This window comes from Panthera pardus, unplaced genomic scaffold (assembly GCF_024362965.1).
Source record: "Panthera pardus isolate Hobbes unplaced genomic scaffold, ASM2436296v1 HiC_scaffold_1, whole genome shotgun sequence".
Classification (NCBI taxonomy): domain Eukaryota; kingdom Metazoa; phylum Chordata; class Mammalia; order Carnivora; family Felidae; genus Panthera; species Panthera pardus.
The window spans coordinates 75727559-75753853 of NW_026526654.1; the positions used below are offsets into that span (position 1 = coordinate 75727559).

Genomic DNA, 26295 nt, shown 5'->3' on the forward strand with positions numbered 1-26295 from the left:
TATGAGTCTGTGCACACACACAGACACGTGTGGGATTCTAAGAGCTGCCCACTGGATAACTAGAAGGAAAGAGAAGCAGTTGTTCTCTCACAGATGGAGAGATTCTGAGGAGAGCTGGTCCTGGGAGGCTCTGAGCCTCCCTTCCACTCTTCCCCCACAGCCTCCCTTCCCTCCAACACCCACCATACCCCTCCACACACAGCCTTGGCATCCTATCCTGAGCAACTCAGGCTCTGGGGAATGTGGTACTGGGGGCTTGGGTCTGTGTGCTGCACCAGTGGGGATGGGTCCTAGAGGACTTTGCAAACCAGAGCGGGACCTGGCAATGGCTTGAAGTGGCAGCCTCTCCAGGAAAGGCAGACCTGAGGCAGAGCCAACTCTAGAAACTGGCATTTCTCCTTGAGAATGTTTCATTTTTCAGTTGTGTCATTGTTTTCCTTTGGATTGTGAGAATACAATGTAAAATGTTTTCTCTCATTTTATAAATCCTGTCAGTTAGCCCTCAGTCGTCTGCCATCGTCTGTTATATGCACATGGTCTTATGAAAATGGTGTTGTGGGGAAGAAGGGATGTGACCTTCCTCACGTCCCTCTTGCACTGAGCCCAGTACGATGGCCATAGCTTTCCACTGAGGAGGGTGGCCTGGAGTTCAGACCCTTGCAGGAAAGTGAGTAGGTTTGGGGTGGGGGTGCTTTAAGCTGTGCATAGGAGGGCAACTTAGCTTGGAGATACAGCAGTTGTTTCAGGCAGTAAATGAGAGGTGAGAGCTCTTGACCTCTGCAAATACACTAGAGCAATATATGTGACCCTTCCTTTGCCACCATGTGTCCCACTGATCACAAGCATCACCCAGGGCCCTTCTTACAAATACCAGTTTTCTGGCTCCGCTCCTGAGGTCTGGGCTGTGGCCTGGATACCAGGGTATTTTCCAAGTGTCTAGGTGAATCTTCTGACCAGGGAAGTGTGCGACTCACTGGCCCAAGGGTGGGGACTCTTGCAGGGTGGGGAGAGGCTGAGATCAGGGTCACTCACTCATTAGGGACCCTGCTTCAGAGAGGATGTGCAGACAGAGTGATGGAAAAGCCTCCCTAAGAGGGAAGACCACCTCACTGAAATCAATAAGAGAAGAACCAGGCTTTCAGTGGGCTCTACTTCTTTATTTATAAACCAGTCCTCCAACCTTTCTGAACTTCCTGGACAAGTTCATCTCAAATTGTGCAATCCGTTATCTTGGCAAGCTTGACAAGTCCTAATACACATTTTCGAATGTTGCTTTTAAATACTCTACTTAATCTGGAGAGCAAGAACCACTGCAGCAGCAGGGAGGGGGATCTACCTGCAGATTTTTTTTTTAAAGGCAGTTTTACTTTCAGAAGCCCTTGTATCTTTTTCAGAAGGAAAGGATATAAAGTTACCCTTAGAACAGATGATACTCAGATTATCCTATTGTGTGGCAAACTTGTTACTTTATTTTTTTTTTAAATCACTTGATCCATATCCTTTCTTCCTCAATAACCAAAATAGCACAAAATTAACCAAAAAAGCAAAGGTGATAACACAGATGCCTCTGTTATCCTGTAGTTTTTACAGAATTTTTAATTGGGAGCGTGTGAAAAAATATATATACATTAGTACACACACACACACACACACACACACACACACACACACACACACATTCAGAGACAGCTGATAATGATCTAAAGTAATGGAGTTCTTCTAGTCCAGCATTTACACTACATGATAACACTGCAACACATTGCCATGCTTGAAATGGCAGCAGAAACCACGTTTTCACTAATTACGCATTTAGGACAGCAACTCTGTGCAGGTCTTATGGTGTCTGGGAACATTTTTCATATAAATAGTTCAATGTGGTCTGATTTAAAGTGAAGCTTATGGATTTAAGAAAAAAACAACAACAAATAAACAACCTTCAGATCCTCATTACCAGTCCTCATCTGTCTCAGCATTTTGGAATGACAAAAATACACCTTGTAAAAATGGTGGATTCTTTATCCCATTTGAGTTACTAGACAGTGTCGCCTGCACAATCAATCTAAAGGATGTACTGAAACTCCACTACTGAAGGTTAGAAAATGTTTTGGACAAGAAATGATCCACTTGCCATGGGAAGATGGGGCATGTTGATGCAGTGGGTTCCGTAGGCTGATGAATTTCATTGTTTATGCTGTGGGCCATTTATTATTTTTAAAATTAAATTAAAGTTCTCACTCTAAAGAAGCTGTAGTTTATTTGCTTTGTTTTTAGGGGGAGCTTGATTTCTTCCGTCTTCTAAGTCTGTGCTCACAGGTATGCCTCACTTCATGGACAAAGCCCCCAAGCTCAGTGTTTGGGTGAACATAGTATGGGGCTCCCAGGATCACTAAGTTCTCAGCAGCTACACAATTTGAATGTCTATAATTTCTAATAAAAACCCACATCCCGGGGTTCTAATTCAAAGTGTTATGTTAACATAGAACAACTAATTATCAGAGACATGTCACATTCATGGAGTATATAATAATATGTAAAATAGCAATTTAGTCCCTTAAGTTTTGCAATCTAATGTGGGTGAACAAACATCTGACATCTGGGAGCCTTAACAGAATTCTGCACTAAAATTATAAAGACTATGAAACTGAATAAAGGAACATGCTTACATGACTGCTAGGAGTTATTACTGCAGAAAACAGAACTAAATGAATATTTTTCCATATGCTTAATTTCCACTAATAGAAAGTATAGCTATAAAATAAAAACTTCTTAGTGTCTCTTAGGGTGTTTCTCTTAGTAACAGCAATTATCACAAAGAATTCTACAACAGTAGGAGTATTATGACTATAACATAAGTAGAAAAAAAAAAACCAAGAGGCAAAAATACATTACAGACTGCATCATAACACATATTTGTCTTGCTATTAAAAGTTACTCTTCCAAAACTTTTCCATAGTGACTTACTCATCAATAAATGTGATTTTCATTTATTAAAGTGAAAACATTTAGCATATTTTGCCTCCGGTTATAGGAATATTATACATTAAATCTAAATTGATTCTTTTTTTTTTAATTTGATGTTTCCACTTTATCTTTTAAATATGGAAAATGTCTTCTAAGTAGCTCAGACTTAATTTTGCCAGTTCCTGCCAGCTCAGTTGGTTTCACGGTTTTGTAAGGGAAATGAAGGGCAAGAGTCTGTATCCAGCACCCACTGTGAGGCCGCCTCGCGTGATTTCCGCCTCGGGTGTCCAGCAGAGTGAAATGAACTGATCCACCCTCAAGAAGTCCGCTCCGGATTGGTCAGGTGGTTTGTGTGAAATTCTGCCCCTTAAGGTTTGCACACATTTCTCTGAGTCAGCATCAACTCCTGCATTCACAAATGGAAAGCATCATGACTGGAAGGAGAGATTAGGGGTGAAGGAGGAGACACAGGTCTCATTGGTTGGAAAAGAAAGGGGGTTATTTCTTTCATGAAGCAACTACTTCATGTGACACTTCCCGCAAGGGAAAACCGAGGCTGCTGCAGCATTCAAGAATTCTTCTGTTTTCTTCATGAGGAAAGGTTTGAGAAAGTGGACCTTTGAGAGGAAATACTACAGACTTCCAAATTGGTGAAAGAACTGCCAGCATCACTTGGGTACTCTGGGTAGGAGGAACTGGAAGAGATGATATTTTTGAGCCTCTGGAGGGCAATGATTAAAAGCAGAAGCAGAAACGCTAACAGGCTAAGGAATATGGACACATAGATGTAGACATTTGACAGGTGGCCTGAGGAAGGGTCTACCGATGTGGACAGGGATGTAGGAAAGAGCTCAAGGAAGGTTCCATTCTCCACGTTACCCGAAAATACAGATGAAGAGCCAGGTTCAGACATCTTTCATGGAGGGTCAAAGAACGCACAAGTATGTTAAAAGTCAGTTTCACACAGGGGTTAAAATGGACAGAATCAGCATTGTTTTGTTTTGTTTTGTTTTTTATGATAGGAAAGATTGCAGGCAGTTAAATCAGCACAAGGAAACTTCTTGGATTTCAGACAAAGGCAGCAGGGGATCAGGTGTCCATTGGCACTGCAAAAACAAACACAACAAAAAAGAACAACTGAATGCGTTATTCACAAAATATCACACTTCAGTCTTATTTCCAGTTTTCACTTCAAGAAGGGAAGGGAATGCAATTACTTCTCCAGGAACAGGTAATGCTTATGATATTACAAATGATGATATAAAAATAAACTTTTATTTCATTTTACCGCTGCAGTACCCCAGGTACCAGGATTCTCCAAGGAACTAAAATAAGTAAAAAGGAAAATACATTTCTGATGTGTTCCATCTGCTGTGATTTCAACAGATGCTCCAAGTGGATGATCTGAGAATAGGACCCAGAAAGTCAGTGCCAAACCTCTCTTCTCCAGAAAATTAACTCTGTGCACCTCTAGCCCACTAGCACCTTCCCAGCCAGGATTTATCTCTACTAGACTTTGAAGAATTACGCCGTGCAGGTAAGTTTGCTTTTTTGTTGAACATTTATAATTTTCTGATTTGTTTATAAAAATTCATCTCCTTGAAATGAGGGGCCATTTCTTCATATTTCTTTTCTATCTACCTGTGTACGTTCTAGTGCATACTTTAGCACTGAATAAAAACTTCAGATTAATTTAGAAGAAAAAAGGTTGGATTCCCTCTGAGTGATGGAAAGTACAAGATTTGCTGTCAAGAGACTTAGGTTTGAGGTCCGAATTCCCTTTTACCTTTGGGAAGTTGGGCAAATTGCCTACATTTTCGGAGCTTCACTTTCCCATCTGTAAAATGTATAGCACCTGTCCCACCTGGGTTATCAAGAAAACAGCCATGGGAGCACTTTGTGAATTGTAGAGGTTGGGCCAAAATGAGTTGATAGTGTGTGTATGTGTGTTTATTGAGTGTGGAGAAGGCATGATTTTCTGGCAGCCGGGAGGCAGAGTATGCCCTTGACCACATTCTCGCTCCTAACGTGGTCCTTGTGAGGAACACACAGGCAAAGCAGACTGACAGGCAGGTAGCAAGCAGGAGACGGCATGATTCCCCAGGCTCCGAGTGTGGGTGTAGCATGTCTCAGACACCCTCTCCTCCATGACTGGCAAAGTCACAGTGGTTTCTGCCTCGGCCTCCAGCCCGCTAAGTCCACGTGGAGGCGCGGAATGCATCGATCCCTCTGGGCAGAAGACTCTTCAAGTCGAGAAAAGAGGCTCTTCCTAGCTCTCTGTGGCATTAGATCCCTTTGTTGTAAATTTCTAAACCTCCTCCTGTCAGATAGAATGAAATGCTAATGTGAAAAATCCACTCTGCCCCTGGCTTTCCCTCTTCCTAAACTCTCCCCTGCATTTTATCTTGAAAACTTGCTTTTCCCTTCTGTACTCCAGATCTAATTAAGTGGCTGATTCTTTGAGGGTCTGACATTGGCCACTGTGGCCAGAGCTGAGCAGCATTAATGATCCCTGGGAAGCAGGGGACACTTATGAGAAGATTGTCCCTGCTGGGTGTCATGCAGGCTAATGATCTTAGTGAGTTCCTCTGAGTAGGCCACATACAGTGTCTTAGTAGTTCCTAAAGTAATTTGACTCCTACTCCTCATTATACTTTGCTTGGTGATTTTAATTCCATTAAGTTGCTACAGGCTCCTAATGATCCTTAAAAAAAGAGAGAGAGAGTCACAGGGGGACTAAAATGTGTCACACTGATTTGACAGTCCCTTGCCTCTTTATGTAAATGTCCTAGCCATTCATCTTTAGGGAAAATAGTCTCAGAGGCAGCAAGATCATTAGGAAAGAAAACTAGGATGGAAACCTTATGGGCTGAATGAATAAGAAGAAATATTCTTAGTGTTCTGGAAAGACCTCCTAAATCTAGCTGAGGAAACTGAGAGACAAAGAAGCTAACTGATCTGACTAAAGAAACCTCTCATTAAAAGATAAGCTAGGACGTGGGGTTTCTGCCCATCCTCACTCCTTATACCATCTGGTCTCAATTTTCCTGACATTTGAGTAGTAAGGATTTTACATCCTATTTTCCTAGCATGGGTGACAAGGGGACTAAGCAGTTTATGTGTTCCTCACAGCTACTTGGTAGAGCAGGAATTATTATTCTCATTTTGTAGATGAGGAAACTGAGCCACAAAGACATGATTTACTCAGGGTACACAGCTAGACAGTGACAGACTAGGGACTAGACCCCATGCCTGAACTGTGTTCTTAGTTTTCTTAACTGTGATGGGAAGAGAAAAATGATGAAGAGTTGCATCATTAGCTCCTACCTGCCACTTACTCTGGGCAAGCTCGCTGTTCACTCTTGGCATTTCAATTTTCCTGTTCGTGCAATAAAACTCACCTTTCCTACCTCACCAAGAGGTCCTGAGCTAGGATGTGATAACATTTCCATAAACATACTTAGAAAATTATAAAAGGCCATCCCACGTAAAGTCCCAGTAGACATATAGTTCCTTCTGAATGCTTAGAACGGCTAGAAGAGCTTTCAAAGTCTCGGCTGGTCCTACCGTTCTGACACGTGCAGGTCATAGATTCAGCTGGAATTGGCTGATTTTTCTAAAGCCACCTTTGCTACCCAACACTGTCATTTTCTGGGGGTGAGCTGGAGGCACAGACAGTGTCACTAGGGTGTCAGCAGTTCAGTGGAGAAGCTCACAGCTGGCTGCCAGACCACTTTTTTAAATTTTTTTTTTTTTTTTAAATTTTTTTTTTTTTTTTCAACGTTTTTTATTTATTTTTGGGACAGAGAGAGACAGAGCATGAACGGGGGAGGGGCAGAGAGAGAGGGAGACACAGAATCGGAAACAGGCTCCAGGCTCCGAGCCATCAGCCCAGAGCCTGACGCGGGGCTCGAACTCACAGACCGCGAGATCGTGACCTGGCTGAAGTCGGACGCTTAACCGACTGCGCCACCCAGGCGCCCCCAGACCACTTTTTTAAAACAAAGGCATCTCTTTACGTTGTAAATATTCCAAGGAAACTTTTCACATCAAGAAGATCTTCACTTTCAGACAAAAGGGCTCCTGTGGGCCTCAACTGTCTGTGAAATGGTTTACAGGAAAGGAGGCTAAGAAGATTTGGGGAGAGCATCTGATCTTCTAAGAGGTCTTAGAAGAATGGTAGAAATGAACAAATGAAAGTTTGTGTTATTGTCTGACACTTCACAATTAAATACCTTCTCCTTTAAATGTTTTCCTCCCAGTATTTCAGACTTAATATCATTTCCAGAATACTTCTTAATTTTAAATGACAGATATGCAAATTTTGTTTCACTGTCCTACTCTGAAACCACCGAATATTTGCACTGTTAGAGACTGTTTTAGTTTTGATGGCACTGATTCTCATTTTCTTATTCAAGTTTTAAAAATTTGGTGAATCTTCCTTCTCTCTGGTGAATGTTTTGACAATCTGTGTATAAATGTTCAGGATGAAGCAGGTTGTACATGTTCAGGCCTTGTGACTGTGTGAATGAGGCCAAAGGTAGCACTGTGAAAATGAAATCAAACAAACGTTTCAAGATGATGCACCTTGGGCCATTTCTCCCAAACGGATTAGGTTTAAAGAAAAGAAGAGAGAGACTTCATCTTAAATGCATAGCCTTGACCTGTCTCAGGGCAGCATCGATGTCCTCTCATTTCGGGTGGCACCTAAAGCCACGTGGGCATTATGATGTTCTTTTTTTTTTTTTTCTGAGCCATCCTCAAAAAGTGATATTTGAGAAAGGGAAATGAGACAGCTAGATCAAAACATTACAAATGAAGATTTGTGTAAATATTTTGGTTCATGGTCAGCCAGCTTTCCCTTTGTGTCTTGGAATAAAAACCTGTGCCGGGGAGGAATCTACAAAAGGCAGTCACCTACTTAAGTGAGGAAGAGTGGATGTGTAATGTCACCATGAGCCCAGTGGGGCAGGGAGGTGGAGAGACAGTAGAGACAGGGCAGACTGGGGGGTCTCTGGTTCCAGGACACTCAGCACCATGCATCTGTGAGTCCTCTGGAAGAATGGAAGCTTTCCTTCCCATGGGGTCATTATGAGAACTGTAAAGTTTCAGAAGAACAAAAGCATACCCTCTGATGTGTACTTCATGCCTGGTAAAAGGAAAAAGAGCCGACAGGCCCCCACCTCTGAGTCTGCGCACACAGGCACTGCAAGACCTCTGGTGGCCTGCATATGGGTGGAGCCAACGCCATGCCTTGACTTCTACAACGTAATGGTGTCCACAACTCAGCCCACAGTCAGCCTCAAATCTGGCACGGCAATTGCTTTGTTTCTGACCTTTATTCAATACATTTCTATGTGAAGAACAACTATTTGAAAGGTTTTTATTGTGGAAAACTGGGATAAGCTGCTTTGTTGCCTTGCAGACATAAAGAGTACCCTGGCTGTTAGGATGTCGGAATCAGCTTTTCATCATTAGCAAGTCCTGCTATGTCATTCTCCAAAAGGCTATCCTCTCAAACCATCAGTAATGATTTGATAGAGTTGATAAGTTATTAACATGACATGGTAAAATCCTTATTTCCGTCTACAAATGTAGAATTTGATTAACAGAATGATATATTGGATCTCTTTCTCTGTAGAACACATAGAAACTATCATTTCCAAAATCTAGTAGGGACCTTATCACACGTAAGCAAAGCTGGTTTTAGTTCTACTTAAAAAACAATATGCTTTCTATGAGACCTCGAGACATTCCTTTACTATTTGCACGATTATCTTCTCTCTGAACGCTTTCTCTTTGGCTGATGGCCTTTTAGGTCATGCTAGATGAGAGAAGGTTGGTGCTGACATACATATGCCCCACCCACACTTCTCTAAATGTCAGTTGTCACTTGCAGTTGCAAATACTTACCCCTGGTCTTGGAATAATGAAAATAAAGTTTATTGTCTTATGTGCTATAATTATTCAAAGATGATTCAGCCATCCATATATTTGTCTGAGAACTGCTCTTGTCAGTATAGTACTTAGCAGGGTAGAATTATATGTGAATTCTGTTTATGATTCCCTGTCATAGCCCAATAAAAAATAAAACCAAGTGATGAAATAAACTGAGTCTATGTATTATCAAATATTGAATTTGAAGACCATCTTGTGAGAAGAAATATAGAATATGAAGATTCTGAATAATACACTGGAATTCATGGATCTGGACTGATAATGTTAGACAAAAAATTAAAATTAACAGTTCTCTTTACTGTTCAAATGAATGATCAGAATATAGTCAGAGCTTTTTCATAGTACTTTGGTGAAAATTTTTAAAATGACAAAGTAGTAATTTAGTATCAGCTAAAAAAATTTTTTTTAACATTTAAAAAATCAATTTCTATGGTAGGTCTTTAAGTTGTTTTAGATCCAGACCAGTCTCCTAATTCTCTCTATCTTGGTGAGGACTTGGTGGTAAGGGTAATCTGGATTACTCTCAGGCCCAGTAAAATATTTCCCTAACAAAATAAATTATACTCAGAATGCTTTTATGCTAGATGAACTGTTTGTACTAATTCTTTAAAAAATCGTTATCTACATAAATTATAACTCACAAAATATTCAGAATATACCTTTCTTGATATACAAAGTGGTGTAGATTGAAGTTAAAAAAAACATGTATACAAGCAAGTATTTCAAAAGGGAATATACACATGACTGACCATCCATCTTGTACAACCTCAAATGTAATTATAGTATGACCTCCCTTGCATTTATATAACACTGTTTTTCTGGAGAAATCAAAGTAGTCTTTTTAAATTTTTTTTAATCTTTATTTATTTTTGAAAGAGAGAGACAGACAGAATGTGATTAGGGGAGGGGCAGAGAGAGAGGGAGACACAGAATCCGAAGCAGGCTCCAGGCTTTGAGCTGTCAGCACAGAGCCCGACACGGGGCTCCATCTCACGAACGTGAGATCATGACCTGAACCGAAGTCGGAGCCACACAGGCGCCCCTCCAAGTATTATTCTTAATGAATTTTTGTTGTATTTATATCCCATGTGAAGATTTCACGACCAAAACACTGCTTCTTAAGAATAAAAGAATGTCACTCTTTTAGAATAAGATAGTTTAAATGCATAATTCTCTGGTTAAAAAACAGGTCAAATACAAAGACAGGTCTAGGCATAGCATTGTCATGATTCTTTTATGATGTGTAGAAAAGACCAGGAAGGGCTCGGGTCCTACCCTCTGGGGATATTGGACCCATCTAGGCTAACACAATTAATCCAAATCAGAATGAGAAAAGTAGCACCCTGAAGGCTGAAGGAAGCATGAGCTGAGTAAGAAGCAGCAGAACAATGAAAATCTTCTATGGAGAGGGAGGAAAGGTCACTGTGCTTAAACACTTGATTTAAAGGAAAAGCGAACAGCCAGAGAAATGATGACTTGAGGATCATAGGCAATGTCCAAATGAGTCAGTGGGAAGAAAGAAGGCAGGAAGCAAGACTGGCCTTTCAAGATGTTATAGTATTTTTAGTAAGGGCTTTCAGGTCAGTTCTCGCCCTCCACTAGGATCTGATCTTTTCCAGTATTTTAGAAGTGTATTAAGAAAAACAGCTAGTGTACTCTCCCGCAGCATATATACCAGAACTGGAGCAGCTAAAATTGGTTAAATCATACCATTAGTATACTTAAAAACCTTACTTATTTTTAATAAGATTGGACATATATAAAAAATTTTTCATTAAATCATGCTCTGGTAGCAGAATGGAATGGTGTTTTCTCCTCTTCCATGGTCTGTCATTCTGCCTCTAAAATAACTTAGCTCTAATATATTTTTTGTTTAATCAGGAATTTCTCGTAACAGTCCCCTTATAGAGTATGACACTGGGAAAATTTGTCCTTGTAAACCTAATTTTGTGATTGTTACAATTTTCTTTCAATCTTTACATGTAGACCACTACGTATCCCCAGTCTCCTCTCTCAGGCTCCAGGGAACTGTGGGTTCCTCTAAAACTGCTGTAAGGGAATAGGGAAAAGCCTGGACGTTTGTTTTTCAACAGCCATTTAATGAAGTCCCCTCTAAGTCTAAGCAGATTCCTCACAAGTGGGCAGCCATGGACCACGCACTATAATTGGGGAAAATGTGAAGCTGTATCCCTCCCAACCAGTACTTTCGTTTGTGTCTACTGCTGCCTAATTCTTTAAGTAGGTAGATTCCTCAGTTTGTAGCTTATTGTCTTCATTGATTCCTCTTTATCTTGATTCCTCATTCCATTTCCTTCCGTCTCCCATAGGCATCCAAACTAATGTGTTTAATGAGGACCTTTAGGTTTGCCTCTTTCTGTAAATGCCTGTTGTTTTATATGTACTTTCTTGTAAATTTTCATCATCTCATAAACTTTCAATTTATAACAATGGATATGTAGTAAATATTTCATTCACTCCATAAATTAACCCCCAAACTTCACCTCTACTTAAAATATCTTGATAACTGAAGCAGAGGGAAGAGAGGAATATAACTTATATGATATATCCAGTTCTCTGGTTTTGCAAATAAGAGTATTCCAAAGACTAATAGCTATCCTCTATCCATAAAATCACATGTACAGGTACAATTAAAAAAAAAAGTGATGACACAGGTTGTCTGAAAAGAACTTGAGTATTATCAAATAATTAAGCAAGCCACTATTCATGACAACTACAGTCATGTATTTGTTTAAACTAAGATGCTTTATAGTCTACTCCTTAAGAATAGATTTGAATATTACAAATGTATATAAATGTTTTAGGTCTTACATTTTAAGTCTCAAGCTCACAGAGTTTCTACATGATGACATTTTTAATCAAGGCACAGCATTTACTTGAATTAATGAGCCATTGTCCCTCATAATATAACTACAAATAGAACCTTAGTTGATTACATAGTATGTAAATTGCCCATCCCTTCTGGATATTAGCCCAGTATTTAGCATAATATATACATATGAATTTCGCTAAATAAGTTCTCCATTTTTCCCGGTCCTCTATGGCTGACAGTCAATGATGATGCTTTCCACAGTAAAATGGGTATTTAGGAAGAATGATTAGTAATTGGCAGCTTAGGCAGGCTGTTTTGGATCCAGCCAGTTTTGGCCATATTACATTATTTAGGAGTCAGATGAATATTCAGAAAAAGAAATAGGGAGCAGATTTCAAGATCCATTCCCGGATGCAATGCAAGATCCTTTGGCCAATTAGAAGAAAAAATGGCTTTCTTATAAAGGACATTATGAGGACAACTGGGGAAATTTAAACATAGATAGCACACTAGATAATTGTATTATATAAATATTAAATTTCCTAAGTGATATAGGAGAATGTTCTGTTACTAGGAAATGCATGTTAAAGTTTGTAGCCAAAAAGTATCCTAATAATCAGCAAATAACACTCAAATGTTTTAGCCAAAAACCAAAACAAAAAACAACCCAAAAAACAAGCACACACACTTATACACACATACAGAAAGAAATATGATAAAGCATATATGTCAAAATGTTCACAATTGGTTTAGTCTAGTTAAAGTCTATAGTTAAACAATCTATAGGTGTGCATGGTTATTATCCTTGCAACTTTTCAGTAGATTTGGAATTTCTCAACATACAAGTTGTGGGGAAAAATGACTTGTCCCCAAAGCTATTAATGAAAATAGGCTTGGTAGGATATTTGTAAGTGAGCTAAAATGTTAGGAGCTTTTAAAAATATGCAATGATAGAAGCCTGATTCTTCAAAGGAATCTTTCAAATGGCATTGGAAAAACCTCACATATTTGCTGCTACCATCAGCTCATTATGCCCACTAATCCATGGTTACTGGAGGTGAAGCGTTAGAGGAAGTTTGATATGCCGGAGAAACTGGATTCATGGTGGTGGGAGATGCTGTCTAAACACTAGGAATGGTGACTTGCCAGCCAGCCTTATTCCTAACTTCACTCCTGCCATCACCCACTGGTCTGAATCTCAATCTGGACCTCCAGAATCATGAAATCCAATGGTTTGTCTTACATCATCAGTCATCTTCAGAAGCAGCCAGACATCTCTCCTACAATTTAAATACCCAAAGATATCAGGGACTCTGGAGGCATCTTGAGTCAAGAAAGAATAGTTGGTGTTTTGGGTTTTTTTTATTGAGATGTAATTGACATATAACATTATATTAGTTTCAGGTTAAATAGGATCTGGTACCAATTCCAGTGTGTGAGGCAGAACTGGGGAGCTGTTCTCCACACCAACAAGCAATTCTAGGAATACTGGCGGAGTGTCCTATAATTCAACCCAATTCCGACGACACTATCGGGAGATAGTATCAGATTTCACCGGTTGAGGGTTCAATCCTACGACACCCTCGTCTGCAATATAGACATTTCTGACACCAGTCCTAAGCCCCAGGTTGTTACATGTGTTTCTGAATGGTGATAAATCAGAGGTTCCCAAGCCCCCCTCCTCAGCTTCAATTAATTTTCTAGAGCAGTTCACTGAACTCAGAGAAACATTTTACTTATTAGGTTACCAGTTTATTGTAAAAGGATATAACTCAGAAACAACCAGACAGCAGCAGGTGATGCATAGAGCAAGGTATGGGGAAAGGGCACAGAGCTTCCATGCCGAGTGATCCCCTCTCCCAGCACGTCCCAGCACGGCGGCCCGGATGCTCCCTGAACCCTGTCTTTCTGGGTTTTCATGGAGGCTTCACTACATAGGCATGATTGATTAAATCATCAATCGTCACTGCAAAATGCGGCTACAAATGAAAAAAGAGGGCACTGATATTAATAGTGCTTTTTGCCAGTCATCAGCAATCATATGACTGTGAATATAGGTAAGTACCCTAAAATGATGAGTATGAGATGAGTCAGATTTTAGACAGGGGTTACATAAAACACCACTATAAGGAGACAAAGTGCTCTCTTATGGCTCTGAAATTACTCATCTACCAGGATTTTCAGGTACACCAGGGAGGGCAGGGGACAGAAAAGAGGACATTGTGTCCTCATGAGGAAAGCGTATTCCCACGTGGGACTTCCTGTGGTCCTCCTAATCCTTGGTGTGGACCAAACAGCAGTGCTTGCCTTAATGCTCTCTATCTCCCTCGTTTTCTGTCTGTCTGTCTGTCTCTATCTCAGGCAGTACAGTGAACTCAAAAGTCTGGCTAACAAAGAGAATGTCTACATGTTCCTTGTAACATGGAACAAAATGATATGGCAGGCTATCAAGTGTAGGAGGAAATCAAGTCCTTAGCAGCCTGTTGTCATTTTAGATAACGACTCAAGAATCTGTCAAAGACAATAGGGAAGCAATAAACAAGTGTAGGCTCAAATTCTCCCAGAATGTGTTTTTAACTTAAAAACATAAGAGGTGAAATTGAAAAATAATTAGGAATTACTTGGAGAAAAAAGACCACCACAATAGTTATATATTCTTTTAAAAATATAAAGAAATATTGTTTTATTTAAGGGAACCATGAGTATCTCTTATATGAGATTTAACTGACTTTTTCCTTTATCAGGGTGGGGCTATCTACTTTTAAGGTTGTGGGCTCTATGTGTTTTATTCAGTTGTAGGAATAGCTTTGGTCAGAAGCACATGTCCACACTTCACTCACTACTATTTTTTTTTTTCATGTTTATTTATTTATTTTGAGAGAGAGAGACCATGCAAGCAAGCAGCAGAGGGGCAGACAGAGGTGGGGGGTGGGGGTGGGGCGGAAAGTAAGAATCCCAAGCAGGCTCCTCGCTGTGAGCCCAGAGCCTGACATGGGGCTTCATGAGATCATGACGTGAGCTAAAAGAGTCGGACACTTAACTGGCTGAGCCACCCAGACGCCCCTCACTAGTCTTATATCTAGTCTTAGTTCTCTTTTATTTCAATGGTGTGCGCTGGAATGTAGGGGGCAAATCGTGTCAGAAGAGTAGAGGAGGTAGAGGGGAGAGAAAGAGAGTGGGGGGAGCATACCCTAGTAATTGTAGAATGGGAATATATATGGCTCCAGGATATGATAGGCAGAAGAAGGTATACCCAGGATGTTATGTAGGGGAAAGAATGTCCAGCATGCCAGTTTAGGAAAACAGCAGTAAGAATATCAATGATAGCAGCCAGGATTTATTAAATAAAAGCATATACTAATTTTGTATGTGTGTTCATGTGTACACAGGCATTGTGCATGTGTATTTTCTCTCATCTTCACAGCTCTTTAAGGTAGTCATTATCGCTCCTCACCTTTCTTTAACGGATGAGAAAATTAAGGATCAGAGAATTTAAAAGCTTGCCCAAGATCACCCAGCCACTTAGAGGCAGGGCTGGAATTCAAATCTGTATCCCTGTGTCTCCAAGTGCTCTATATTCACTACCTTCCTTCTCTCCAGGGAGCCTGAGGGTAAAAGAGGGATAATTTCAAGACTTGTGGTCATTCATGCTGTTCATGTGTTTCTGCTGTTCCTTTCTCCTTCCAGACATGTTGTAGGATTGCATGTTCCCATCCCCTCTGAATTTAGGGTGGCCAGATGACTTGTTTTGGCCAACAGAATCTGGAAAAAGTGACGTGTCACTTCTAGGTAGAAAATGTAAGGCCCATGTGAGATTTGCCACATCCCTTCCCTTTGCTGCAGTAACTCTTTAAGTGCAGGACAGCTTCTGTCCCGGGGTGAGCTGGGTGAGGACCGCCACCCTTGCTGGCCTTATCAATACTTAGTGTTAATGACGAATGCACTTGTTTTTTTGTGTGTGTTTCTGTTAAAATTGTTTAAGTTTATTTATTTATTTTGAGAGAGACAGAGACAGTACAAGTTGGGAGGGGCAGAGAGAGAGAGGGAGAATCCCAAGCAGGCTCTGCCCTGCCAGCACAGAGCCCAAGGTGGGGCTCAAACTCAACGGAACTATGAGATCATGAGCTGAGCCGAAACCAGGAGTCGGATGCTTAACCTCCTGAGCCACCCAGGTGTCCCTTGGCACTTGTTGTTGTAAGCCATTATCTACCTTCTACTGACTGATGTAAGGTCTTATTATACTATGACAGCAGAGGTTATGCTTGGTATTCAAGAAATTAAAGAAGCCAAATTCTGAGTATAACTTAGAGTTGCATGAATTGTCTATGTAATATGTTAAAACCCCCTCCTGGCAGTGGTGAGCAAGAAGATTGTAGAGGATGTTTTGGTGAACTTTAATTTCATGCAAGAGTGAGGCTTAAAGGGATGAGAATTAGCTACTGGTGTGGCCAAAAACATATTCCCTAATAATCTGGAACATGATCAGGTGCTACCGTGTAAGGATAGTCCTGACCAGCTATAACTTCAGTATGCACAAAGGGTTTAAAGTGGGAACATGTAAGAGATAGTAAAGATATTAAGACTAACTCATTACTTCTAATGGGAAAAAACAATTCATTATACAAGTAATGGGACAGTGGTATTGCCTTTGGTTAAGAAAAACTATATTTTCTGGTGCATTCATTTATTCATTCAACAAATACTTGTTAACTATGTACAGGAAGGTGATAAAATATTACTATTATATGCATGAGTCTATTGCATATACAATTTTTATAGTGACCATCTTGAGTAACAAATCTAAAAGACCTTTCCTATATTACCTGTGCTATATTATATGTTCCTTTTTATCAGGCTACCTGCTACTTTTCCAGCCTCATTTTTCCCATTGTTCCGAAGATTGGTGGTTCAAGCATATCAAACTGTTCTTGATTTCCCACATTTTTTAAAAAGCATATATGTTTAATCCTTATATTTATATATGTCTTCTCCCTAACTCCACCCAAAATCCAATTTGTTCATTCTTCAGGACTCTATTCAAGCCTTCCCTCCTGTCTCATCTAGTTATTCACTCATAATATAAATCCCCACCTACTTTCTCTACGCAAATTTCTGGCTCCTTTCTCTGCATTCTCATGATTATATCTATACCTTTTCACACTGGCATTTCTCACATTTTATTATACTTATTATATTTGTTTACCTGTTTCTCTACAACTTTGATAGACTATGAACTCATAAATAGAGGATACCATTTCACTAATCTTTATAACCATGAACCAGCACAGTGTCTTGTATAAAGATATTCAATAAGCATTTGTAGGATGGTTGCGTGAATAAAAGAGTAAGGGAATGAAGAAACTGGAAGCTTCTTGAAGAGGTATTCCATATTTGTTCTATTTTTTGGATGTGCAATAATATTTACTGAATGAATGAATGATTTTGTATAAAATCATATCAATTACTCAAAGGATAAGTACTCAATAGTAAAGAATAATGTGGAACACACCCTAAATTTTATAACTATTTTAGTTATGGCAATACAATTTATAGTTTCAAGTTCTAGAGCAAACTCTGAGCATACTTTTTATCAAGCAATTGTGTCAACAAAAATTTTATTTAATCAAGTATCCACCAGGATAACCAAGGAAAGGATGTAGGAATCTGCTGTAAATATTGAAATTCATTACTGTGAACATAGATCAGGGATTGTAACAAATGTATTTTGAAGAGCACAATGAAAATCATGAGAGTTTACCATAGTGAGTCAGTGAAGACCTGACTGGATATAAAATAGAACACATTGTTTTTAATTTAAAATGTTCTTTCAGTTAAACTTCATGATAATCCCATCCTTTGAAAATTACTAAGTCCCTTACAATCACAACGCTTGGCACTGTATTCATCTGTGGAGACAAACAGGATCAAGGACAATACCCACTTTCCAATCATCACAGAGGAAGACAATTTTAATTTACTTCATTCAGGAACATCATATGCCGTGGTACTCTGTTAGTCACTCTACCTCAAGAATTAGCTCACCTCTCCCCTCACCAAAAGAACCTAAAAGCCAAAACAGAGCAAAACAAAATTCAACAGAAAATCAGCACAGAAATGGAAAATGTTTACAGTTTTATAAATTTCTCAATTTAACTACAAAGCCCCACACTGGAGATCATTGCTACTTAAAGTAGCCACTTGCCTCTGTCAGGAATATGTGGGCTACGAGTCCTTGTGAAATGAGGAACTTGTAAAGCACTGCTTCCAGCATCCAAAATGTCTTACTACAGAAAGAAGACAGACAGACAGAGGGAGGAAGGAAGGAAGGAGGGAGGGAGGGAGGGAAGGAGGGAGGAAGGGAGGGAGGGAGGGAGGGAGGGAAGGAAGGAAGGAAGGAAGGAAGGAAGGAAGGAAGGAGGGAGGGAGGGAGGAGGGAGGGAGGGAAGGAAGGAAGGAAGGAGGGAGGGAGGGAGGGAGGGAGGAAGGGAGGGAGAGAAGGAAGGAAGGAAGGACGGAGGGAGGGAGGGAGGGAGGAAGGAAGGAGGGAAGGAGGGAGGGAAGGAATGAAGGAAGGACGGAGGGAGGGAGGGAGGAAGGAAGGAAGGAGGGAAGGAGGGAGGGAGGGAGGTTGGAAGGGAGGGAGGGAGAAAGCTAAACTAAAAAGTATACTAGTGCCTTATATTCTGGCTCAAGTCCCATATATCATGGTGAGTGAGTAACGATTCAAGGGCTGGCACTGATGCATGGACTATACTCTGAATACCATTCCATCTGGATCATAGTCATGGTGATGTGAGCAGTGATATCCTAAGCGGTATTGTGCTAACACCCTAATCCAGACCTCAGCTTCTTGGAAAAATAACAAAAAGAATGAAAACACATGAGCAGAAAAGAAGCAAATTTTTTTTTCTTTTCATTCATTCTGGAACTGACTTAAGTCATTTATCATATATTAAGTTATTCTTTCTTTCCCTGTGATCTCTCTTAATATTAATTTTCCTCTATTCAGAAAATCAAACAATACCAAAACAAAAAGTAAATAAGCAACCACAAAAGGAAAACATTATTCATAGAATTGGGTAACTAGAAGTACTTATAAATCAGGAAGCCAAGGTCTCCAAAGTTAAGTAAATTAAAATTTGAAGGTCATTGTTCATATACCTTCTGGAAAAGGATGGTGGAAGGAGATAGCCAGTGGCTGAAACCACAAATTAGGAGCCTAGGATCCTTTCCTGGTTCCAAATCCACTCTATACTCAGAGCTGAGTTGGGCAGCCAACAAGAAGAAATTAGGTGAAAAACATGTTACTCGGTTTCCTTTGTCATTCAGAGGTTAATTCATCATTTGAATCAAAATATATGCCATGAAGGTCCAAATCTGAGACCAAAAATGATAAGGATACTAGACAGGAGACAGAAGGAAAGATCTTGGAAACTCATTTCAGTGAACCAGACCAACTTTGTTGCCAAGTAGTCCTTTTGAAGGTCTGAGAATCTGTCAATATTCCACTGTCATTGTAAAAGTGTGCCCTTAACCTTGCACTTGACTCATGGAAATCGAGGTCAACAAGCTCACTAAGGACTTTCTCATGAGGAATTGTTAGAATGACAGGCTACCAAGGTATATGAAGGTCATCAAGGAGAGTATTAGTAAATATATATTTTTTAACCTGGGTTCTATTTACATGGGTGTGTTGAGCACATGAATACTCACATTGAGTGCTCCTTTATATGAATGTCAAACATCAATAAAAATCAATAAAAATGTTTTTGTTTTTTTATAAATTTTTGTTAATGTTTATTTAGTGGAGAGAGAGAGAGAGAGATGGGGGAAGGGCAGAGAGAGAGGGAGACACAGAATTGGAAACAGACTCCAGGCTCTAAGCTGTCAGCACACAGCCTGAAGTGGGGCTCGAACCCATGAACTGTGAGATCATGACCTGAGCCGAAGTCGGATGCTTAACTGCCTGAACCACCCAGATGCTCCAGAATGTTTTTTTTTTAAGGGCAGAAAATGTGCCAGGCTTATCAGATGAATTATTTGAGTGCTTCCCATTTCATCCAAAAATGTACGGCATTGTAGGCTAACAATATAAATAATACATTCTGAGAATTTACCCCATGGGATAAAGTTAGACAAATTTAAAAGGTGCGCGCACAAAGATGTATTCCGTAGCTAAACACTGCAGCTACCATGATGTCTGTGAGTCAAGGATTGGTTAAATAAATGATGTTAGAATCATGCAATGGAGGACTCTGATATAATAAAAAGGACTACATTTTCTAACCTGGAAAGATGCTGGACGCGTATGCCTAAGTCAAAAAGTAAGCTTCAGAATAGTGCATAGTGTGATTCCATTTTCACAAAATAAGAACTACTAGCACTGCTACACAATATTAGAGGCATGCAAAAGTAAACTAAACTAAACAAGAGATTATGCACCAAGTTATTAACATTTCTTGTTAGCAGGTAATATGGGTATGTTTGGTTACATCCTATTTTGTGCATGTATGTGAATTTTGGTACACAGAAATATATTGTTTTATAATCAGCAAAAAACCAATAAAGGTGTTTTCATTAGAAAAATAGAAATAAAATTTAATGATAGCATATGCAGTGAAAAGGCAACTGGCTTTTAAGCCCAGAACTCTTTCTCCTCCCCCTCCTTTTTCCCTCCCCCACCCCACTCCTCCTCCTCCTATTCCTTTTTGTACTGCATATACTTAACACAAACCTTTGAAATGGTTCACTTGTACCTTTCCTTTCAAAGTTTAAGACTCTCAGGCTGAGACAAATAAGTCAATCTGCCCATTAGGGCTTAACTGCTCTTTGTATTACAGTTGCATTTTATGGGATACCGTGAATGTTTTATTTAAGAAAAGAAAAGAGTGGATCCCTCTGCTAGAATCCTGGTCACAGGGGAAATTGAAAGTGATTAAGAACCAAACTGGTTTAATGGGCAATAGTTAATAAATTACCAGGCACTTCTAATCAGTATCAGACCACTGTGGCAAATTAATCAGGAAAGCTGCTATTTTGGCTTTCCCTGAGGAGCAAATTTATATGTTGAATGAATTGTCTTGGTGTTTTAACCTTGGAATAAATCATCTTCGTGTCTTTCTGAATTTGACACAGGATCTAACAGCCACCTATCCTTTTGTTTCACATCAAAAATTATACACAGGTATTTTACTTTAAGTTACCCTGTTTAGCAAGTATTACAGGCTTATAATTTCCATACCCATTCACTACTGTCTATAACACTATCAAACAGTCAAAAATATCAACAACATCAACAGGGTCAACAATCAAGCCCATAATGTAAATTACAAATCTGGGCCCACTGATTTCCCATTTTAATATAACTTAATAGGTGAGAATTTAAAAATTAGGAATTCAGGAAATACTAATGGCAGTCTATCCTGTTCCTGATATAAATTCAGAGCTTTGAAATATTGGCACTGTTTTGGTTGGATTGTGCCATTTCATGCTTAGAGATACTATTACATTGTATATGGCTACTTGACTATTCAGAATCTCCATTTTTTTAATGGTTTTTGTTGTTGCCAAAAAACTTATTAGACTAAACAGTGATTACTTTCTGGTTCCAAATGTGAACATGAGCATGGATCGTATACATAGGAACTCCTGAAGGAGGCATACTGTGTCTTGAGACTGAGTAACTCCGAACACTATATACCATAGGCACACCTGCCACAAAACACAATCAGAACTGAAGGGCTCCCAGAACTTGGCTCATCAGCCTGCTGTCCTAGATCTGACATGGTCAGTGAATGCATAGATAGACTTCCTGAGTTCGAAATCAAAGGCTGGTCCACATGTGTACATATCACGGACTTCTGCACCTATGTCTCTGGCTTGATTTCTCTAGGTACATCCGTTAGCTAAAAGGAATCTTGCCAACTCATGCACTTAGTTTGAGCTGCTTCTTTGTTATGTTCCCTATTCCATTAATTAAGTTAAAGGCTTTATTATTTTTTTAGCTGTCACTAGGAATAATAACAATAATAAAAGTTAAGCCCGTGATGCTTTATATTGACATAGTAATATAATAATATAATATGCTCCACACATGGCTACTTGAAGAAAATGGCATTCTTCTGCAACACTACTTTCTTGGGTTCTGGTTTCATTTAGCAGACGTTTACTGAATGGCTCATCAGTGCTAAGAGCCAGGCAAGTGGGACCTACACAGTACCTGATGTCAAGGGACTTTTAGGAATATAGTTTTCCAGGTTCTTAAATTACTATTTTAAAAACTCAAAGGAGCAGAATAAAAAAACTCAATTATAAGTTTTGCTTCTCCCTAATAACAAATTAAATATAAAAATGCTTAAAGTCTACAACTTAAAAAAAAAGAAAGAAAAAGATATTAAAATACAAGTGCAAGGAGAAGAGCAAGCCTAGAGAAGAAGGGATATTATCAAATGGGCTGACATAGATCTACATAGAGGCCAAATCAGAGAGTTTTGCTTGTGATGGGTTAATCTTTCATTCTTAGAAAAAATGGGGGCTTCTGGGTGGCTCAGTCAGTTAAGCGTCCAACTCTTGATTTTGGCTCCAGTCATGACCTCATGGTTCATGAGTTTGAGCCCCATGTCGGGCTCGGCACTGAGTGCGGAGCCTGCTTGGGATTCTCTCTCTGCCCCTACCCATTTGTGTGCATGTGTGTGCTCTCTCTCTCTCTCTCAAAATAAATAAATAAACTTAAAAAGAATAAATGTATGACTCCACATTACTTAATGATTAGTATGGTTAATCATTCTTACCAATCAACTGCCATCCTTCATCTGCCCTCATTAAAAAAAAGTCCTAGGAAACCTGCAAATAAACCCTCTTATGGATTCGATGCCATATGTCATCACACCATTATTTATCTCTTAACCCCTGACAAGCTTTTGCACATCACAGACATCAAATGAAATCTGTTGAATTGCACTAACAGCAGGGAAAATGGAATGTATCTTACCTTACATGAATCTTCTTTAATGAGAACCATGAGCAAGTGTGGAGCTCTTCAGAGCACTCTGCCTTATGTAGAAGAATCAAAAATAATAAATACATAACCCAAAGAAGTAATAAGCCTCAAAATCAAAACACAGAAATGGAATACCCCACCCATTTTCTGGAGCTCCATATTCCCAGAATGTTCAGAGGCTGGCAGATGGCTCTCCATCCCCACAGTGCCCAGCATTCGAAGGACGTGCCCTGTGGGAGTGGTGGCAGTGCAACTTGGTTACGAGCTGGACTCACTAATACACACTTCAAAGAGCGATGTGCATCAAGGGATCAACTAGGTGCTGATTATAACTAGGTGCGGTGCTGTGTACATGTGGGATGGTGGGGGTAGGGGGACAAGACGCCTCTGTACTTAGCGAAATGAAGCATTTTAGTCACGAAATAGATTTAAGAATCTGTAGGAGCTAGAGTACAAATAAGCTAAAACAGACTAGTTGCATACTTTAAGCTAATTAAATACCTTTCTTTTTAAGGGGGATGCACTGGGCATCAAGACTGCATTAGGAGGTAAACCGTTTAAGAAAACGCTATCACTTATCTTGCTTTTTTTCTGTTGATCGGCTGTTGTCTGACAACGAATCTAGAAAATGTAAAGCAAAAAGCTCCAGAGAAGAAACATCTTGAGGAGTGGTCCCTGGGGTTGGCCCCAGGGCGTAATCGTTGCGGGTTTCGCCCTTTGCACCTACAGCGTGGACTGGACCAAAAGGCTTTGAGAATGTCCAGAACCATAGGATCCTATTATCCACCACAAAGAACCACCTAAGTACTTACACACTTCAGTAAAATAAATAAATAAGTAAATAAATAACGAAGGAAATTTAACAGGCAGAGGACCTGAAGGAGGTTAGGAAACAGACCCTGCCCCCGGAGTCTGACACCAACCCAAGCCTGGCGGGCCGCAGGCAAGCAGCGGCAGAAAGCGCGCAGGTACAGCCACAAACCTGGTCCTCAACAAGATGCTTCTGTGAATGAACGCATCCTTCTGCTACCCGGAGTGGGGCACATCACACACCTCTCTCCTAAATCATCTAGGATGTCATTTGTCCGTAATCCACGCACCTCGACAGGGAAACACGGGATTCCAGCATCTCCTCAGACCCGGGAAAAGGGGAAAGTAGCTGGCGCGGCTGGCTTCTTCGGGAACTCGGAAGCCACCGCTGGGGAACGCAAGTGTTCAGCACCAGGTAAAACTTCCCCGGATTTGAAGCCACCTAAGATGGGTGAAAAGACTCCCGCAAACACAGGAAGATGCAAAGCGGGCAGTGTGCGCGTGGCGAGTAGAGGAATGGCCGGATGACCCTGGAAATCCGGAGAGGTGACCGCACGAACCACAAAGGCAAAAGCAAACAATGCACCTAGAAACACGTTCTGCAAAGTGTAGAACTGTCTACACTTGCACAGAGGAGTCAATCTGTGCAGCAGCGGACGCGGGGGCAGGTCCTCCCGGCTCTCTGGGTCCGGGACAAAAGCGGGTGCTCCCGGGGCCACGGGCATTCCGTCGCCCAGGGAGGTCATCCCGAGAATCTGGAACCTCCGACCTGCGGAGGTTGCTGGGGGCCGCAAAGGACACGGCTAGCCACAAATGGGATGGATTCGGGGTGTCCAGAGAAGGAGCCAAACCTCCGGGAGCCGGGGAGAGTCTGGGAGGCGGCTCCGGAGGGAGTGGAAGCTCCGCAACTCGAGGCCGCCCCACGCGAGGAGTCGGGGCGCTCCCCGCCGAGGGCGAGCCCTCCTCCGGCGCTCGGCACCCCGCGCGTCCCCGGCTCCCCACTCCTCTGCCTCCGCGCGCGGGCGGCGTCGGGAGCCTGTCACTGACCTGCGGGTCGGGACGCTCCGACCTCCCCGGCCGCGCTCCGGCACCCCGGGTGGGACTAGGGCGGCGCCAAGCTCCTCGCAGGCCCCCGGGTCTCTGCGATCCGCGCCCGCGAAGCCGTCCGCGGGGAAGTCAGGCGCAGCGTGCGGTGAGCTGCCGGAGCGCACGGGCAGGCGGCGGGCGCAGCTGGAGTGAAGCCGGGGCCGCCGAGTCGGCGGGACCGCGGGTCTCCCTCCGCCCCTGCGGCCCGCACAGCCAATGGCTGCGAGCGGGGCCCACTCCCCGCCGCCCCCCAGCCGCTGCTCTGGCTGGCGCTTGGCTGGAGGACAGCAGCCCCGCTCCGCCGAGGGAGGAGCTTGAGCCCGCGCTGGAAAATCCTGGAGGACGAGGAGGCGTTCGCACAGGGAGCCCCATCTGGGGAAGGCAGGTGTGGTGCCCTTAACTTTGTGTGTGTGGGGGGGGGAGTTATGGGGGTGCAGTTTCTTTGGGGGGCTCAGGAACTTCTCAGCAGGTGAAAGCATCTGCTTCCTGCCAAGTTTCTTACTTAAACATCTATTATGAGTCCCGCGCAGCCCCCACTCCAAACCACGAGCCCCGGTCGGTCGATCGCAGCAAGCCCAGCTCTGAGCAGCATGAGGACTTTGCCCCATCCTGTGTCGGGCTTCGCCTCACGCGTCTCTCCTTCCGTGCTTTTCTCTTCTTTCCCCTCTGAATCCTCTGCCAGACCATCAGATGAAATGAACGGGATCGCAGTCTCCATCACTGCCTGGGAAACCGGCAACCGTAAAAGTCCCTACGGGGTAACTGGCTTAGAGAGGGTCATAGACCTTAAAAGAACTCTGGGAAGGGAGGGAGCCTTTCAATGACAAGACGAACTTCGGTTACCAATCAGCCTCGTGATCTTCACTTAAAGACTCTGGATGCCTGTTTTTTGTTTGTTTGTTTTTTGTTTTTACTGTAAAACTTACTTCAACTGATCATTTAAGATGTCTGCGGTCTCTTCTGCTCTGACAATTCAACAATCCAGTTGGCTCTGACTTATTTGCCTGGTGAAGGGCCGAGCCCCTGTGAAGGTATGGCTCCGTTTCCTCCAGTCCCTGCTCCCTCCTGTCCTGCTGCACTCACCCTGAGCGGGGTCCAACTATGGCTAGGAAAATGAATCATGCAAATCAGTATAGAAGGATGATGCACACGTCTCAGTGACCATTTACACGTGCACAACTACTCCTACTTACCAGTGCCCTTCTCCTGGGATTATGTTGGCTGTGCCCATGTGCACTGGTTCTCTAGGTAGGGACAGATTCTGAGGCCCCCTTGGTAAGTGGGCAGAGGCTCTATTGCTCCCTCTTCCTTCTCCAGGGGAATTGTGAGTTTGTGTTCATCTTTTCTCTGTGAATCTTTCGTATCATGTAAAATGCAGGGCAGTGCAATGAGCTGTATGGAAAAGAGGGCAGATTCAGAGATTCTCTGAATTCAGAGATTCAGATTCTCTCCCAACACACTTCTGTTTGCATTCTAAATTTGACCCATTCACATGCCACTCCCATGAGTTTTGTCACATCCATCTATATCCTTCAGTGTTCTACCTTAGATTTTTTTACGTAACCTCATCATAAATAGTTACATCCAAGAAATTTTCGGTTTTTATATACTGATTGTGTTTCAATACAAAAGAAGTAAGGAATAAATACGT

General features: G+C 41.5%; 2 protein-coding genes across 8 annotated transcripts; both read right to left on the reverse strand.

Annotated features, from left to right (window-relative positions):
* Positions 1-1136: 1136 nt before the first annotated feature.
* SERTM1 (serine rich and transmembrane domain containing 1) lies at positions 1137-3996 on the reverse strand. Its single transcript, XM_053900205.1, has one exon. It carries the CDS (start codon positions 3872-3874, stop codon positions 3551-3553), a length of 324 nt encoding a protein of 107 aa, XP_053756180.1. The 5' UTR covers positions 3875-3996; the 3' UTR covers positions 1137-3550.
* Positions 3947-25739, reverse strand: LOC128772492 (uncharacterized). 7 transcript variants are annotated; one of them, XM_019447748.2, is made up of 4 exons: positions 24606-25739; positions 22889-22978; positions 22740-22797; positions 4017-4067 (listed from the first exon to the last, which is right to left on the reverse strand). In XM_019447748.2, the coding sequence occupies exons 1-2, from the start codon at positions 25250-25252 to the stop codon at positions 22921-22923; spliced, it is 705 nt and encodes a 234-aa protein (XP_019303293.2). In that variant the 5' UTR covers positions 25253-25739; the 3' UTR covers positions 4017-4067; positions 22740-22797; positions 22889-22920. The 7 variants fall into 7 exon arrangements, with proteins under 7 accessions (XP_019303294.2, XP_019303289.2, XP_019303291.2 ...); XM_019447747.2 differs by having other exon boundaries at positions 4029-4067; positions 22740-22801; XM_019447744.2 differs by lacking the exon at positions 22889-22978 and having other exon boundaries at positions 3953-4067; positions 22740-22801; positions 24606-25734.
* Positions 25740-26295: the final 556 nt, after the last annotated feature.

Coding starts and splice junctions, on each gene's coding strand:
- SERTM1 (XM_053900205.1), bottom strand. CDS start 3,874: ATGTCTGAACCTGGCTCTTCATCTGTATTTTCGGGTAACGTGGAGAAT.
- LOC128772492 (XM_019447749.2), bottom strand. CDS start 25,252: ATGGGGCAAAGTCCTCATGCTGCTCAGAGCTGGGCTTGCTGCGATCGA. Junction 4,068..24,605: donor CGGAGCGTCCCGACCCGCAG/GTCAGTGACAGG, acceptor TTGTTTTTGCAG/TGCCAATGGACACCTGATCC.